This window comes from Anser cygnoides, chromosome 11 (assembly GCF_040182565.1).
Source record: "Anser cygnoides isolate HZ-2024a breed goose chromosome 11, Taihu_goose_T2T_genome, whole genome shotgun sequence".
Classification (NCBI taxonomy): domain Eukaryota; kingdom Metazoa; phylum Chordata; class Aves; order Anseriformes; family Anatidae; genus Anser; species Anser cygnoides.
The window spans coordinates 6,162,658-6,177,829 of NC_089883.1; the positions used below are offsets into that span (position 1 = coordinate 6,162,658).

Below are 15,172 nucleotides of genomic sequence, written 5' to 3' on the forward strand. Positions count from 1 at the left end.
CACTTCCAAGATTTTATATTTTTACAGCTTGTTTCAGAGAAGGGCACAAAGATTTGTGAGTGGACTTTTTTGAACAGAAAAAATTATGAATTACCTTGGATGACGATCGTTTCTTCCGATTTGACCATCTCTGTTCAGGAGTCCCCACCATTGCAACAAAGAGAACCCACAGAGGGAAAACAGAGGAGGAATAAAATGGGGAAAGTTGTTTAGCAAAGTAATTCAAACATCAGCTTATAAAATGAGTTAGAAAAGCTTAGTAGGGGGGTTGGATCTACTACTGCATTCATTTACCTCCCTCCCTCATGGCACATAATCAACAAACCTAAAGCACCTGCATTGCACCAAAAATAAGAGGGAAAAAAAACCAAAACACAAGAATAATAATCAGAGGGACCCAGAACCATTAGGAAGAAACATGGATTATACTTCTGGTGCCATCTGGTTCTACAGTAAGCTAGTTTAAAAAAATCATCTTGCTGTTAAGTGCTAATGTGGACAGAGACATTTCACTGTTCTGATTCCACTGGAAATGGCTGAGCAATTTGCATTTAAAATACAAGGGCTTAAAACATCATCTTTGAAAAAAATTACAGTGTGCACCAACTCTTCTATCAACTGCACTCTGAATGTTAAGTAAGCACCCAAGAGTACCAAAAGCTACTACTTTAAACCGATGTATTTTCTGTCTCACTGGTTAAGTCCATTTTAGCCCATGCCTTCCTAAAAATCCCAGAAGAATTCCTGAGGTTCTTTTGGCTAACATAAAGATACCATCTTTGCTTCACCCCTTCCTGCAATCTGATAGCATTTGCCAACAGCATTGTCCTGTAAAAGTTAGCTGGTGAATTCATACCCAAGATTGAAGCCATCTCATAACGTAGTTATATAACTATAACAACAGTGTTTTGATGTCACTAAGCTTTTTAATATTCACAGACTAAGGTAGAAGTAACTTTACAATTATCTTTAAATTAATGTAGTGGGTCATTTTACAGTTTTCAAAAAAGACAATTTGAAAAATAAATACTGAACAGCAGACATCCCATGTTAACTTTACCACCTTTAAACATTTACATTTCTAGAAATAAACCTATTCAGACAAATTCCATACCTATAATTCAATAATGTGCTGTAAACAGCAACTTTCACACTAGACTATACAGAAGACTGCAGAAAGATTTTCTCTTTACATATTTACGTCACATATTTAAAATCGGTCTGGCTTGAAAAACAGATCTAAGAAAATGCCTACTCTTGACTTTTCCCCACCCTTTGCAAAGCTGCTGCATGGACAGTAGCAGGATGGGTTGACCAGGCTTGCTCCACACTGTGTAAAACACTAGAAGGAATCTTAGAAGATTATAACAAAAACAAATCAAAACAAAACAAGTAAATAAAAACAACACATGCACAACTTAATTTAAAAACTATCAGCTTTGTGTTGTTCAGAGTCTCTGCCCAGTATTTTTTTGGGGTTTTTTTGGGCGTTTCTAGCATCACCAAAAGTTGCACCATATTTCTGCGTCAGGAGTGAAGTTCAACTGAAGTCAGTAGCAAAATTTTCGTTTTTACAAGAAATCTCTTCCTCAGCCAGTGTGCTTCTCTGCAGGACTGTTAGAGTTTAAATCTTAACATTAAATCCCTGTTTTTAGATTTCACAAAAATGTATTTTTCATTGGCATGATAAGAAAAAAAATAAGAATCACATTCAAATTACTGGGTTCTTTCTAGGTGATAAAATCTAAGTTTCTGGGTGAAAATCAGAAAACAGTATGCCCTGAAATGGCAATTAAAGCAAGTACAGTTCACACATTCACTTTAGCAACTTGCCCGTTGCAGTGGAAGATAACATGTACATGATACATGGAAAGCATTGCCACAGTACACTTTGCAAGTACAAGACAAAAGCATTCAGCTACAGATGTCTAAGCACCTTTTACCCAGTTAAATGTGTTGTTTTTTTTTTTAAAAAAAAGCTATGATCTATCTCGATTTCAGTATAGAGTCTCTGAAGATGAAAATAAAGGTGGCATTTCCCAGTAAATCAGATTATGCCAGCTCTTTTTTTTTTCACCTCAACACATTTCAGCTATAAATTTGATTTCCTAAGCCACTTACATTATTTCTCTTGAAGTCTCCTTGCTTTACTGCTAGACTCAAGTTTAATACAATCACTCCCATGTCATCTTCTAAACTGTTGGGATCTTCCAATTTTAAAACCTGTTCAGTAGTTCTGCAAGCAAAAAAAAAAAAAAGCATTTGTTGACTTCAGTTAACTCGAGTTCATTACTAAAGGTCACACTGAGCTGTGCAAATTTCAGCCTCTTGCCTGAAATTCCCAACACTGAGTTTAAATATTAAAGGGGGAAGTCTGGAGGGTTTCCCCCTTGGTTCTGATAAAATACACAACCTTTTAAATAACACAGCCTATCATGTTATTATGTTATTATCTGCATTTCTCCAGATGTGGATACATGCTGAATTAAGTTACTGCTGCCTCTACTTCACAGGGAAGAAGAATGACAGAGAAACTCATCCAAGTGAATTTTCTAGCATTAATGGCTGGGATTTGACTCACAAGATCTGTATTCTGCCTTACTGCCACGTGCATTTCATCTCCCTCCTTGACTCAGTTCCCTCGCTGAAAAGAGTAAGGCTGGTATTTACCTGGTGGCACTATCTCACAGACAAATTCATTAATGTTTCTGGAAACTCAGATACAACAGCCATGGGAGCTATAATATATCCGCACAGGGAGAACTCATTTTCAAAAAAAAAAAGTCACACAGTGAGTGAGTATAAAAGAGAGAAATAAAACTTGAATTCCTGGCTTCCAGCTCCACATTCAGACCAAGCAGCAGTAGACAAAAGGCGTAGGGCTTGCCTCCACACTAAATCAGGGCCAGATGCCGCTGCAGCAGGGATGGATGGGGGGGGGGGAGGGGGGGGGTGTTGGAAACGGGGGAGCTCACAGGCAGCAAGGCAAACCGTTCCCTTGTTGAATTATCTGCAGAAAAAACACACCCCACTATACGTGGAGCTAATAGGGGGTCTCAACTTTTCTTCCCCCTTTCTTCTGCCATAAATCCACCTCCACAAAGTATTCTAGTGCAGCTTTCCATAAACAATATCATATATACAAACTCTTGTCCTTATTCTGAGATACAAAAAGAAAAGTGTGCCTTCTTCTGAGCTGGGCTCCATCCAGGTTGGGTTGGAATCCGTACATAATGCCGGATAAAAGCACGCCTATGTGGGATTTATCTGAAGCTATTTCTCATTTTTTAAATGTGCTCCCCACCCTTCAATCAGAATATGTTTTCATGAATAGATGAATTCCAAGCTATAGCAAAAGCATTTCATTACTTTCTCATGCTTCTCAATTAAGCTGTAATAACATTTAACTAAATAAACATATTACCTATTGAGTTCAAGTTCAGTGAGTGCTACAAATGCCGAACCCATGAAGTCAGAAGAGGTTAAGTCTCGATCATACACCTGGTGGCAAAATAAAATATTTATAATTTTCACATCATAAGCCAGTTTTATCCTGGATGATAAAAGAACAGATATTTTAAGGCCTTTATGATCAAAGCTTAAATATAATTCAGGGATAATTTTCCATCTCCCTGCTTTAATTTGTATTTTTAACTAAATATTTAAACAGTGTTTTGAAAGCGTCTTCTTAATATTATGTAAACAGAGACGTGTGCTGCTACAGATTGTGCCTGTTCCTTTATGCTCTCTGCAACAGAATGATGAAATGCTGCACAAAATCAGGTACTTCTTGCTACAGATGTTTTAGCAATTAGTGCTCACAACTGGTAGCTTGCAGTTCTGGTAACTGTAACGTTACTCATAATGAGAAAAGGCTTTGCTACTTGTCACGGCTGCATCCCAGGTAATAATTCTGTTCAACCCTGCCAAATTACACTCCTAAAACGTGCTTATGAAACCACTATTGATTTCACTAAGCTCGCACAAGCACTGTAAGTTAGAGCAGAATTTAGCTCTATAGTCTTAAACATATCCAGGCAAGGAATTTTATTTCAACTTGGGTTTTCATAGAATGAAAGCAAAACATGCAAGTAAAATCTGGAAAAGACATATGTGCATTTTAATTTGAAATTGCTCAAACTCTTAAACTGGATCATGTTTTATGTTATTCTACTAGAGTGAATAAAAAATCATAATGGTTTTAAAGTAGAAAACAATTGCTTAAGAGAGTACTTACCTAACTTTCAAAAATTTTAAACCCAAACTTACCTTGATCCAGAGTTTTTGATCGAGGGTCTGTACGGGCAGCACTACAGTCTCATCCCAAACTGGGTTTAGGTTCTTGTAGACTACCTTACTTTTGTATAGAGTTTTCCCATTCAATTTAAATTTCACATATGGGTCACTTGTACCTGTGATAATTTATAATAAATAGATTAACACTGCCCCCATGTAAACCCACAATCTTAAAATATAATTTAATAAAACCATAAACAACAATAAGTTACAATGAGTTTTTAATATACATGCGTATGCATAATTACCTATATAAAAACTTCTAATACAGGAAACCAATTGAACATAACCAAAAAGCTGTTTGAGACTGGGCAACAAAATCTTCACAGTTTGCTCTATCTATGCTGTGTTACTCTTAAAGAATGTTAATTATTCTTTAGTAACTTAGTTAACATTTTAATTTGGGTACAAAGCAAACAAGGATGAAGAAATATTTACAGGGCAACTAGCAAAAGAGTGAAAGAGAAAATGTGATCCTGTGACTACAAACATATGAATAGACCAACACTAAAAAGCATTGTAACTTTGGATAGGAGCTCCAAGGAAATCAGTAACAATAGCTAAAATGTTCATCAGGATTTCATCAGTGGTGTCGTTTGCCAATTTGCTTAAATCTGAATTGGAAGTTTCACTGAAAAAATACTGGCATTGTTCACCAGCTTAGGATAAAACCATACACAGAACAGACTCCATAAAGAAAACAAATAACATTCAGGTAACATTTTAAAATCCAAACAGCACATTTTGCCATGGCAATAGCATCCCATATTTTTATGGAACAGATGTCCATAGATAGACCATGGGGCTCATGCCACTCCACAGCAATAGACAGACTTGCAGCTGTCAAAGGAAAACAGAAGAGGGGATCAACTTTTTTTTTTATTATTATTATTAAACCAATGGCATCTGCACTAACACCAATCACTGCATAAGATACCAAAAAAAAAAGGGGGTAATTATGTACACAAAGCTTTTAACTAGATGGTTGATTTAGTAAGGCGTACAGACTTCGCAGAAATCTCAGACTGCCAGTAAGTGAAAGAGTAAAATTGAGGTTTAGCAGCACATACAATTAACTGATCCCAGGTGCTGCTTATCTGTCATGTTCAATATTACCTGTACTGTACCTTATATTCAGAATTCCACTTCCCTGTTAGCAGTTAAATTTCATTAGAAGAATCACAGCTAACCTGACAGACATATCCAGACCAGGCTCTGCACGTTTCCAACACGGCCATCACTGCAAGCACCACATTTCAAGGTGCTTATGGCAGGAGAAAACTCCTCCACCAGACTTCACAACTTCAGAAATAAACTGATTGCGTCCCCCTGCAGGTACCCACGGAGCTACTGGTGACAAATGGGCAGCAGTTCAGGATGACCCAGTGCAAGACTAATAGTCAGTCTTGTCAGTAATTTGGTGAAACAGTGAGAACACAAAAATTCCGCATTCAAACATTCAAAGCTCTGATCAGTGCTATGTAAAGAAAAACTTGAGAAAAAAATAGCTGTGTGTTAGCATCTATTTGGAATTGAATAGTACTGTGAAGAATTGTGTGCCTGGGACATACGGAGTTATTTTTAAGAATTTCAGAAAGTTTTATTCTACTTTATTTTCAGAAATGTTTCATTCACAGAAGGAAAATATTGATTGGATTTCAACTACTAACTACTAACTACTTTTTTAAATAGTTATTGCCAAAATCAACCCCTTTATTAATGTGAAAAATGCTGCAAACTTTAAAGAAATTTCTTTCCAGTGTTCTCTTAAAGACGAAAACAATAAATCCAAGGAAGTCAGAGATCAGTTTCTTAATGGTTTTAATGGGTTAGGACTAGACCTTTCACTAGAATACTTATCAAAACTATGTTTACACTTTTGCATGAAACACACCACTTGAAAACAGCACATTTTACACAATGAATGGGAACAGAAAGGTAAGACATAACCCCACAGTAGGGGCAGTAGCCCTCTGAGAATGCAGAAGTTTAGAAATGACAGCATCGAGCTCTTTGATGTTCTCCCAGCTCCAAAGATCCCAGATCCTTTCTCCTTTAAAAAGGAAATAGGTCTGACCGTTCTTTACAGGACAAGCAGGAGCAAGCTGAATGTTCAAAAATAACAAAAGCAATAATAATGTCCAGAATCTATTCTGCGCATGCAACGGTAACCAGCCCAAATACAGAAAGCAGGTGAAGGAACTAAAAAATGAAGAGCGTAATGGAGGCAGGCAGTCTATGGCCGTTAACTCATTTGGTTTTGGAACAGAAAACCCATAAGCAAGGACAAATCCTGAAAAGAGAGAGAGAGAAAGAGGAGATGGAGGAGGCAAATAATCAGCAAGTTAAGTATCTGCAAGTACAAAACTCAGAGCCCAGTCTCTGAGGATGGGAAGCAAGAAGACCATATCTAAGTAAGCATCCCAATCGCATTATTGCTCTGAAAGCTATCCAGGTTGTTAATAAAGGGAAAATAAGAAGAGGGGGAAAGGCTCCCTAGCACTGTTTGTGTGAATCAGGCTTTAGCAATTTTCCTTTTTTTATAAATAAATATATATATATAAAAGCAAAAGAATATATATATCTATATAACAGTGGGGAAAAAGCTATAATAAAAAGAGGCCTTTAATTAAATAAGATTGCCACTGTGGGATCAGGCCTTCATGCTTGTCAGCTTACTCTCAAAATAAACATCTCAAAGCCAGGCCTCAGCGGTGTCACTTACTCGGGCAAGGCACGCCGGGTAATCCCTCGCGATCTTGACAGCTACATAATGTTCAAACTCCTTCACGGGTGAACGGCGGCACTCGCGCGAAAGAAAATATTAATGCCGGGAATTAATAGAAAAAGGGATGATGGCTTACAAAAGCCAAACAAGGAAGAAGTGTCAAGTTAGTACCACGTTAATTGTTAGGGAAAATAATTGCGAGCGGGCGCGGGTTGCGGTGGTGCTCAGCTGTCGGGCTGTCAGAGGGGTAACATCTCAACTAGGCAGGCAGGGGAACGGGGCCGGCGGCACGGGAGCGCAGCTCCGACATCCTACAAATGATGGGCTGACACCTCGGCGCTGGCAGACAGATGGACTTTAACCTCTGAGGCTGCAGCCGGGAGCAAACCAGGGCTCAGCGGCGTTTGCTCAGGTGGACCCGGGTGGCGAGGAGAGAAAAAGCGAGCTGGGCGATGGGGCTGGATGGAGAGGGGGCACAGCGCTGAAGCCCCTTTTCAGGCTTTCAAGGTTTCCCCCATATTGCATTGACAAAGCTCCTGTACCTCCCTGGGTAACTGCACTCATTTCTGTTTCTCTAAGATGCCCCAGATCGCTTTCAGGTGATCAGAATAGGTTAGAAGGAGACAGGGAATGAGAAATAAGGCAGGCAGACCAGCCCCACCTGGCAGGATGAACAGCACAGACTGCCAATTATTGTTAACTGTATTTGAGTTCAAGGCTTGAAGCTATTAAATGGTTTAAATGCTATTTATTAGGGACAATCTACAGTACAACCAAAAAAGAATAGATTTCCAAACGTGACTAACAATTTTAGATATTAATTGGTCTGAAAAAGGATGTTTCATTTTCTTTTAGACACAACAGGTGCTTGAGAATTTTCTGAAGCCAGACCATTAGAAAAAAACTTTTCAGCAGCAACTTCCTAGCAAAAGCAACCAAGTCAACAACTTGTAAGCACTCGCACCAAGGGGTGCTCCGCAATGCAGGTTCTGAACCTGCCCATCTCTGCCACCTCAGCTGCAGTCACACGTCAGTGGGGTAACACGAGACCAATCCTGCTCGGAAGCAGTTGACAATTTAGACCCAGACAAACATTCTTCTGGTGCATAAAGCAAGGTGAGATGTTTTGAGGTGGATTTAAACATTATGCAATGACAAGAAGGTTGTTAAACAGCTAACTATATGTGCGTGTGTGTTAGATGACCTGCTTTATAATCTAAAATCCAGTAAGAGTAAAAAAAAAAAAAAAAGGATGATTTCTAAAAAATCCTTTCATCAGCTGAATCAGTTGAGGTGCATGTTTCTCCAGTGAGAAAACTGTGATACTCCCCTGAATTAATTTCCATAATATCTATTTTGCCTCTTTTTTCTTCCACTAACACTTACAAGCCACGAGTGCAGGCAGACCAAGTCTCAGCTAAAATCTGAGCAAGCTTCAGTGACCAAAAGTTGCTGGGACACAGCATCAGGACAGGGTCTAGTAGTAGCCCAAGAAACTGTTAATGGTGTTTTTAAATGGATACTGCTGCCCTCTAGCAGCAACCAAGAGATGTACCGCATCAGCCGTGTTTAATAACACTACACACTTGCTTCATAATTAGAAAAAAACACCAGACCCGATATGATTTCAAACCACACTCCATTTTATAGGAGTAAACTTACTGGAAATACAGCATATGAAACAAGTCTTGTTACATAAATAAAAAAAATTACCACCTAGTCGCCTTAAAATCCTGAAAGCTCAAAGCAAGAGCAGTATGAAACATAACCTAGACCATCTTAAGTTTCAGTTAAAATCCTGTATTTGAATCTGAAGAAGGAAATGAAGGATTTATTTTATATGCACATAAAGAATGTATTTCTTAAAATCTTCCTAGAAATAGAATTACTGGAGTTATTTACAATAAGGAGTAAAAGACATTTTATAATGGAACACACACTTTTCTTTTTAAGTGGAAAACCACTATCCTTGCAAAGATCAAGGCTTAAAGAGGAAACCAGAAAAAAAGTAATCTGATGGCAGGAAATCCAGGTAATTTTGGAAAGTTTTGTGCACAGCAAGATTATAAGACCAGATGGAAATGAAACATTTCTTGGAAACAAGCATCACCAATAGGCTCCTAGGGAAAATAAACCAAAAAAACTTGACCAAAGACATATGAAGAACACACGCAAACCCTCAGCTGAGTGGAAAAAAATAAGGAAAAGTGCCAGACATTCCATAAATCATGACTGAAATTAAACCAACAAAACAAACGAGATCCTAACAAAATGCCATTTGGGACACAATGACAGCAAGAATAGACAGCTTATGACAAAGGTTAGATCAAACACAGAGCATAGGAGGGTGCAAGGACACAGCAGAAGCCACTTTTACATTACTAGTGAGCACCAAGGGCCTTTAGCATAAGTAGTTGCTTCTTCTTGTATTTGTACTCTATGGCTTTATAAAAGCTCCATGTAGGAGCCCCAGAAAGACCCAGCATGAGCTGCCAAGGAAGGCAGCCACCCCTGAGAGTCAGCTTTCATGACAGAGAGCTTGAACCATTTAAGAAATCTGTTATCTAAATTAGATACCTACAAAATGAAAAGCCTAGTCTGTGGGCCCTACCTATTCTTTACCAGTGCGACCATCCTTATATTTCTTAATCTAACATTCATGTCACCAAAGGTGACAGGCACATTTTGGATTTATTGCTTTTGCTCTAACTTAATCCATTTTCCTGAGGGTCCCCCATCTTTGCACTTTCCCACAGCCGGTTGAGGAGGGAGGCTTGCAGGGATCACAGTGCAGGGGCAAAGTTTCAGGCACCCGCTGCATTCGAAGAAACTGAATTAGGAGCACAGCAACAACTGCAGCACGAGCTGTTGTACACAGAGCTATGCAGAATCCAGAAAACATCAAAATAAGCACCCAAAACCACCCAAATTCTTCGCGTCTGTAAATTAGTCATGATTAGCCTTTGAAAAAGAAGTGCGAAAAGTTGCCTAATACATCTGAATAATTAATAAATCTGAAGAGCTAATGATCTAATTGCAGATACCCTGAAAACAGAGAAAGTCTAAATTAATCAGCATGTTTGCAGGGAGCGATTCAGCCTAATTGCTCTGAGCATTTGCTTTCCAAACAATGGATTTATTCTGTGTAAGCTGACAAACTCCCAGCCTAGCACAAACCCATCCTCGCTTCCAGCACTCTGCTACCACTGCAGACTCAGGCAGGAGACAGTCCAGAGATACAGTGGGTGCAGGTCTGCTGCAGGTTGTTAGTGCTTAGAGTAGAAAGTATTTGCTGTTCTGTCCCCTTTCTTTCCATTTAATTTATCCTAGGGAGACTGAGTTTTTGCACAGCTCCCAGTGGTTTTAGAAGCTGCCCATTTGGTAGAGCAGCCCAGCCTTTGCTAGCCTGGGGAGCCCTACAAAACCTGCTGACCATCAGTGGCTGGTGTTAGAAGTGAGAGCAGCTCCTGACATGCTCTGACTGGGGGTGACAGGATGCACCCAGCCAGGAGACAGCCCCTTCTGAGCTCCTGCAACTCACCCCACTCCTTGCACACGTGTTTCCCATGTTCTGCTGCCTGGATCATGAGAGAAATAAAAAGAGAGCAAAACTCAAGTGCAGTGGCAACAAGGGAAACCTGATAGGAAGAAATAGAAAAGGACAGAGACGGGGTACAAAGAACTTGTAAAAAAAAAAAAAATTCTAGGAAATGCAAGAGTGTATAAAAAAAAAAAGAAATATCAGGTTGGAGCAATACAGCTGAGGAAAAAAAAATAAAGAACCACAGACGCTCACAAGCTGACATCACATCCAAGAAATCTATTTCTCATAACCACAGTGGCTAACAGAGTAAAAGATGCACTCAATACTTCAAAAGAACAGGATTTAGAAACACGAGGGGCTTCTCACCCTTAAAGGCCCTCAGAACAGTTTGCTTTCTTATAGCAGTATAGCTGGGTTTGCCAGCTGAAGGAAGGTAACACCTCCATGCAACTGTGGCGTCACACTCCTGCTCACTATCACACTGTCACTGTTCTGCAAAGGTGATTCATACAGGCACAGTCAGAGCATCTCATGGCCATAAGGGACCGGGACATTTCAGGTCTCATTAGACTGACTCATACAAACAGACACCACTCTGCCCAAGGAAAGTGAACCAGCAAGTAGAAGTGTGTGCCATCTTCTCCCAGTTCAAAGCACAGAGCTGGAAGCTGTGAGCTTCATTAAAAAGGCTCAAAGACGCCAGAAAACCACGAAGAGTATAAGAAAACGGCAACACTTAGAACTGGTGACTATGAATGTTTCACATTTCCTTGAAGCCAAATAATATACACAATTTCTCTCTCTCCTGCAGAACTGCCAGTGTTCCACAGATGCACGGTTTACTAAAAAACATTTCTGCTTTCTTACTATCTACAGTATTAAAACTGCATAGGTCATAAGCTCCTCAACGACCATGACATTTCCGTGTTATCTAGTAACAGTAATACTATACAAAGTACACAGAAAGCTAAATGTTGGCAGTGGGTTTGTACACACAGACAGAACCACAACCTTCAGTGTCTTGTTCATCAGTTATAAACACGGGAGGACCCGTGCACTACCTAACACGTTAGGCACCCAGTGTACATGCAGGTGATGTGACTGCCACTTGCCAAGTGTCTGCTTTGGCAGTTTTAAGGTAGGACTGAACTGGACTGTATCCCAAGAAGCATCAGAAAGAAGCAAATAAACCAGGCTCCAAGCAAGCTAATGACCCATGTGTAACACCTCCACCAACCTGCACCCCCAAGAGGGGGCACTGCAATATTGACCTGGAGAGGGATTTTTTTTTAAAGCCTCTCCCATTTCACTAGAACAGAGGTGCTGTTCTACAGCACTCCGCTTCCTTGGCTTGGGTACAGAGAGATAGCCAAAAAATCATAGAAAAGACAAAAGGTGAAGAAAAAATGTAGCAAAGATTAGAGGTTAACAGATAATATTATAAAGGCAAATAAAGAGTAAGAATAATCTGGTAAAGCAAAGGAGAAATTTAAACCATACTAAAGGGAACATATCCCAGAAAGAGCAGCACATAGTGAGTGGATGTTCAGAATACCTAGAAGATTTGGTAAAAGTAAAGTCACCTGCTAGTCTTACAGTTTGGGTTTATCGGAACTACTCACCTTTACACAGCTTAAATGTAACTAATGCCTGTTTAATAACTGTTAAGTGTATGAGTAAATTTAGGGATAACCATGTGAATTTGCTGAGTAGAACGAAGACTTTCCAGCAACTATACTGGTGGCAGAAATATTTCCCCTCTGTTAAACACCATAGATTTATAGGTATATACACGCACACATGTATATAAACACACAGATGCGCAATGCAACTAAGGCTGGAAATTGCCACCAGAGGGCAGCAAGGACCCGCTGTGCGGGGCTTTCTTCCCTTTGCGCTCTCCCGCATTCCTCCACAGCCCTCCTCAACCAGAGAGATTGAAGAGGTGGCAGTAAATTAAAATTAAGGGGAGAAGTGCACGCTTGAGAAGTGGGTAGGGCACCACAGAAGTAGTATTTTATTTGAGCAAATACAGAGCTACCCCATAATGTAAACTGATGGGTCTGGTGACTGTTTTGGGACGTCTTGTTTCAGAGCAATTGCTGTTAATAATTACTAAATATTAAAATTTAGGAAATTTAGAAAAGTTATGTTAAACCTGATTTAAGCCAGCAATGCTGGCATACACTCCACTCAGGCTCTGTGGTTTCAGTGTGACCTTTTTGTTATTTAGGGTATAGAGACCGAAGATTTAAAGTTAGCATCTGTCGCTGACCAGGCAAGCAGTTGCCACCAGGTATGACCACTGTATGTGGATAAAAGCAGCACAGTGCTACTGTACTCCTACATACAAACGTTGAGACTCTGCTGCCACTGCTACCTACCTGAGCATTTTTGCAGTTGCTCGCACAAGGCTGACCAGTGGATGTTTAAACCTCCAATACACACAATAAAACACAGGACCAGCAACTCAGCATTTGCCTCCTGCAGAGTTCCAGAGCACCTCATTACACAAAAATAAAATAAAAATAAAAAATGGGGAAGAGGGTTTGAAGCCTGCTCCCAGCTGTGTCAGACAGCATTGCCTGGTTAGCTCTGGGGGTTTCCTGCTCCCAAAACATGAATGAGCACGACTTGGCCTCCGGCCCTAGCCACAGCCAGACTCGTAGGATACACTGGCTGCAGGCAATATGTTCCGGTATTCAAATTATTTGGAGTAGGCTGGTGCACTCCAGAGCAGTGGCCATATGTGGTGTCACAGCGGGTGAGAGGAGGGAAGTCGCATTTGCCTGACCCACAAGTTTTCTCTGAGGTTCTCGTATAGGCTTTGCTCACCTCTCCAACTTCCCCTTCTAAAAGCATGATGCAAAAACCACAGTGGCTGGAGTTCAGGCTTAAGTGTCTCACAAAAATCTCATGTAACCAGCAGGACAAAGACCTATAAGGATGTGCATCAGGGCACCACCACTGCTTTTCTGAAGGCACCACCACTGCAACACAACTGTGCCTGAGGAATAATCATTAAGGCACTATTTTTCCCACTTCACCCCTAAATCCATGAAAGAGTGGGAATTTTATTGAATGATTTACCACCTCACTTACTCAGTCTTCTAAATGAACAGTCATTTTCCACAGAAAGTGACAGACCCATCAAATTGATTTTTTTTTTCCCCTTATGCTGTTTCACTTTGTTGCACAATGCTTCATTAAGACAAGCATTTGCTTTCTTATGCAAGAAAGCACAGCCTAGAGCAAACTATGTGTTCTGTCCTCTATAGAAATACTGCTCTGCTGGAATCACTCATTTATAACATCTCTTCCATAGAAGCAGCTAGATATGTCCTGGCTTGTGCAGCTTGCTAGGATATCTGATAAACTGCTATGCTGTCAGGAAGTACATGCTTCTGTTTAAAGAGTGATGATCTTAATCTAAGTATTCATTCACTACTTCCAAAAGCTAGGAAGAAAAAGCAGCATATGCTTGGCCAAGAGTTACTGTTTGGTGAAGACATGAAAAACCAACATGGAAAAAGTTAACTGAGATAATAAAAGATGGAAATCCCCAAAACAAGCACCGCATGTGAAGACTTATAAATCCATACAGGTCCCTCCAGATGGAAACCTTGAATGCAAGGCTAATTCAAGCTGATTTTCTTTAAAGCCATACAAAAAAAAATAACTATAGTTTATTCTCTTTCTCTTTTTTTTATACACTGTTTGTATTTTTTTCTTTTGAATTCTGTCCTCTTAAGTTCTATTAAGTTGTTGAGATTAATGAAAGGGGCCTTGACTTACACCCTCTACTCCCACAGTTTCCCTTTTATTAAAATTTTTACCGATAACCTAAAAGCTCTCCTAGAGCAGCTATTTTATTTATCACATTTCAAATTATTTTTTTTTTTTAGCTAAATTAGAATCTCTGAAGATTAATGACTGCAGTTCTTGAACAGATACAGATGCTAAATACAATAAGGGAGGGGTTTTGCAGCTGTGCAATCAGGAAGGAGCAGCAAACACAGGGCAGCTCCCTCCCCTGTGTATCTAAGGTGGATAAACCCAGGTGTTGAGTGCTCTGACCTGGACACAAGTCAATGACTTATTGCATCAGAGATAAGAAAAGATGCTGATGGCACAAAGTGCTGCCAAACTCCCGTCAGTGAAAGCAGAGTCTTGCAACCCAAAGGGAAGCAGCTGAAAGGTGTGGCTCACCACAGCGATCTCTGATAACCAGGTTCCGGCCTTCCTTCAGGTGGATGGTCAGGAGGTAAGCAAAGGGGCTAGGCAAGTCGTTCAAACAATCGCTTCCTTCTTCTACAGCCTAAGGAGAACAAAGAAATCAGTCACCACTACATGTCTCCCCAAGCAGACACATGAACAGAGCAGGTGTTTTCTCAGTGCTGCAGAGGTGAAGTTCACAGGCCTTTTTTCTTTGGGCAATCTTTTACAGTGCACTTGTCAGAAAAAGGAAAAGAAGATGTCTGAGACTGCTTCCTTACATAAATAACTACTTATCGTTGTCAGATATACTCACAAAGCCAAGGGTAACAAAAGGAGGGCTACAACTGAAAATTAGTTATAACAGTAAACATCGTAAATGCACGGAC

At 40.0% G+C, this 15,172-nt stretch overlaps 1 protein-coding gene across 13 annotated transcripts in view; it reads right to left on the reverse strand.

The window, feature by feature from the left end:
* The window catches only part of MCTP2 (multiple C2 and transmembrane domain containing 2), a 154,127-nt gene that overhangs the window by 82,699 nt on the left and 56,256 nt on the right, over positions 1-15,172 (reverse strand). For all 13 annotated transcript variants that reach the window (XM_067003522.1, XM_013181924.3, XM_067003521.1 and 10 more), the window contains 5 exons: positions 14,778-14,886; positions 4,270-4,412; positions 3,425-3,501; positions 2,122-2,236; positions 95-130 (listed from right to left, as the gene is read on the reverse strand). In XM_067003522.1, coding sequence (XP_066859623.1) covers positions 95-130; positions 2,122-2,236; positions 3,425-3,501; positions 4,270-4,412; positions 14,778-14,886 — 480 coding nt within the window. The remainder of the gene's footprint in view (positions 1-94; positions 131-2,121; positions 2,237-3,424; positions 3,502-4,269; positions 4,413-14,777; positions 14,887-15,172) is intronic.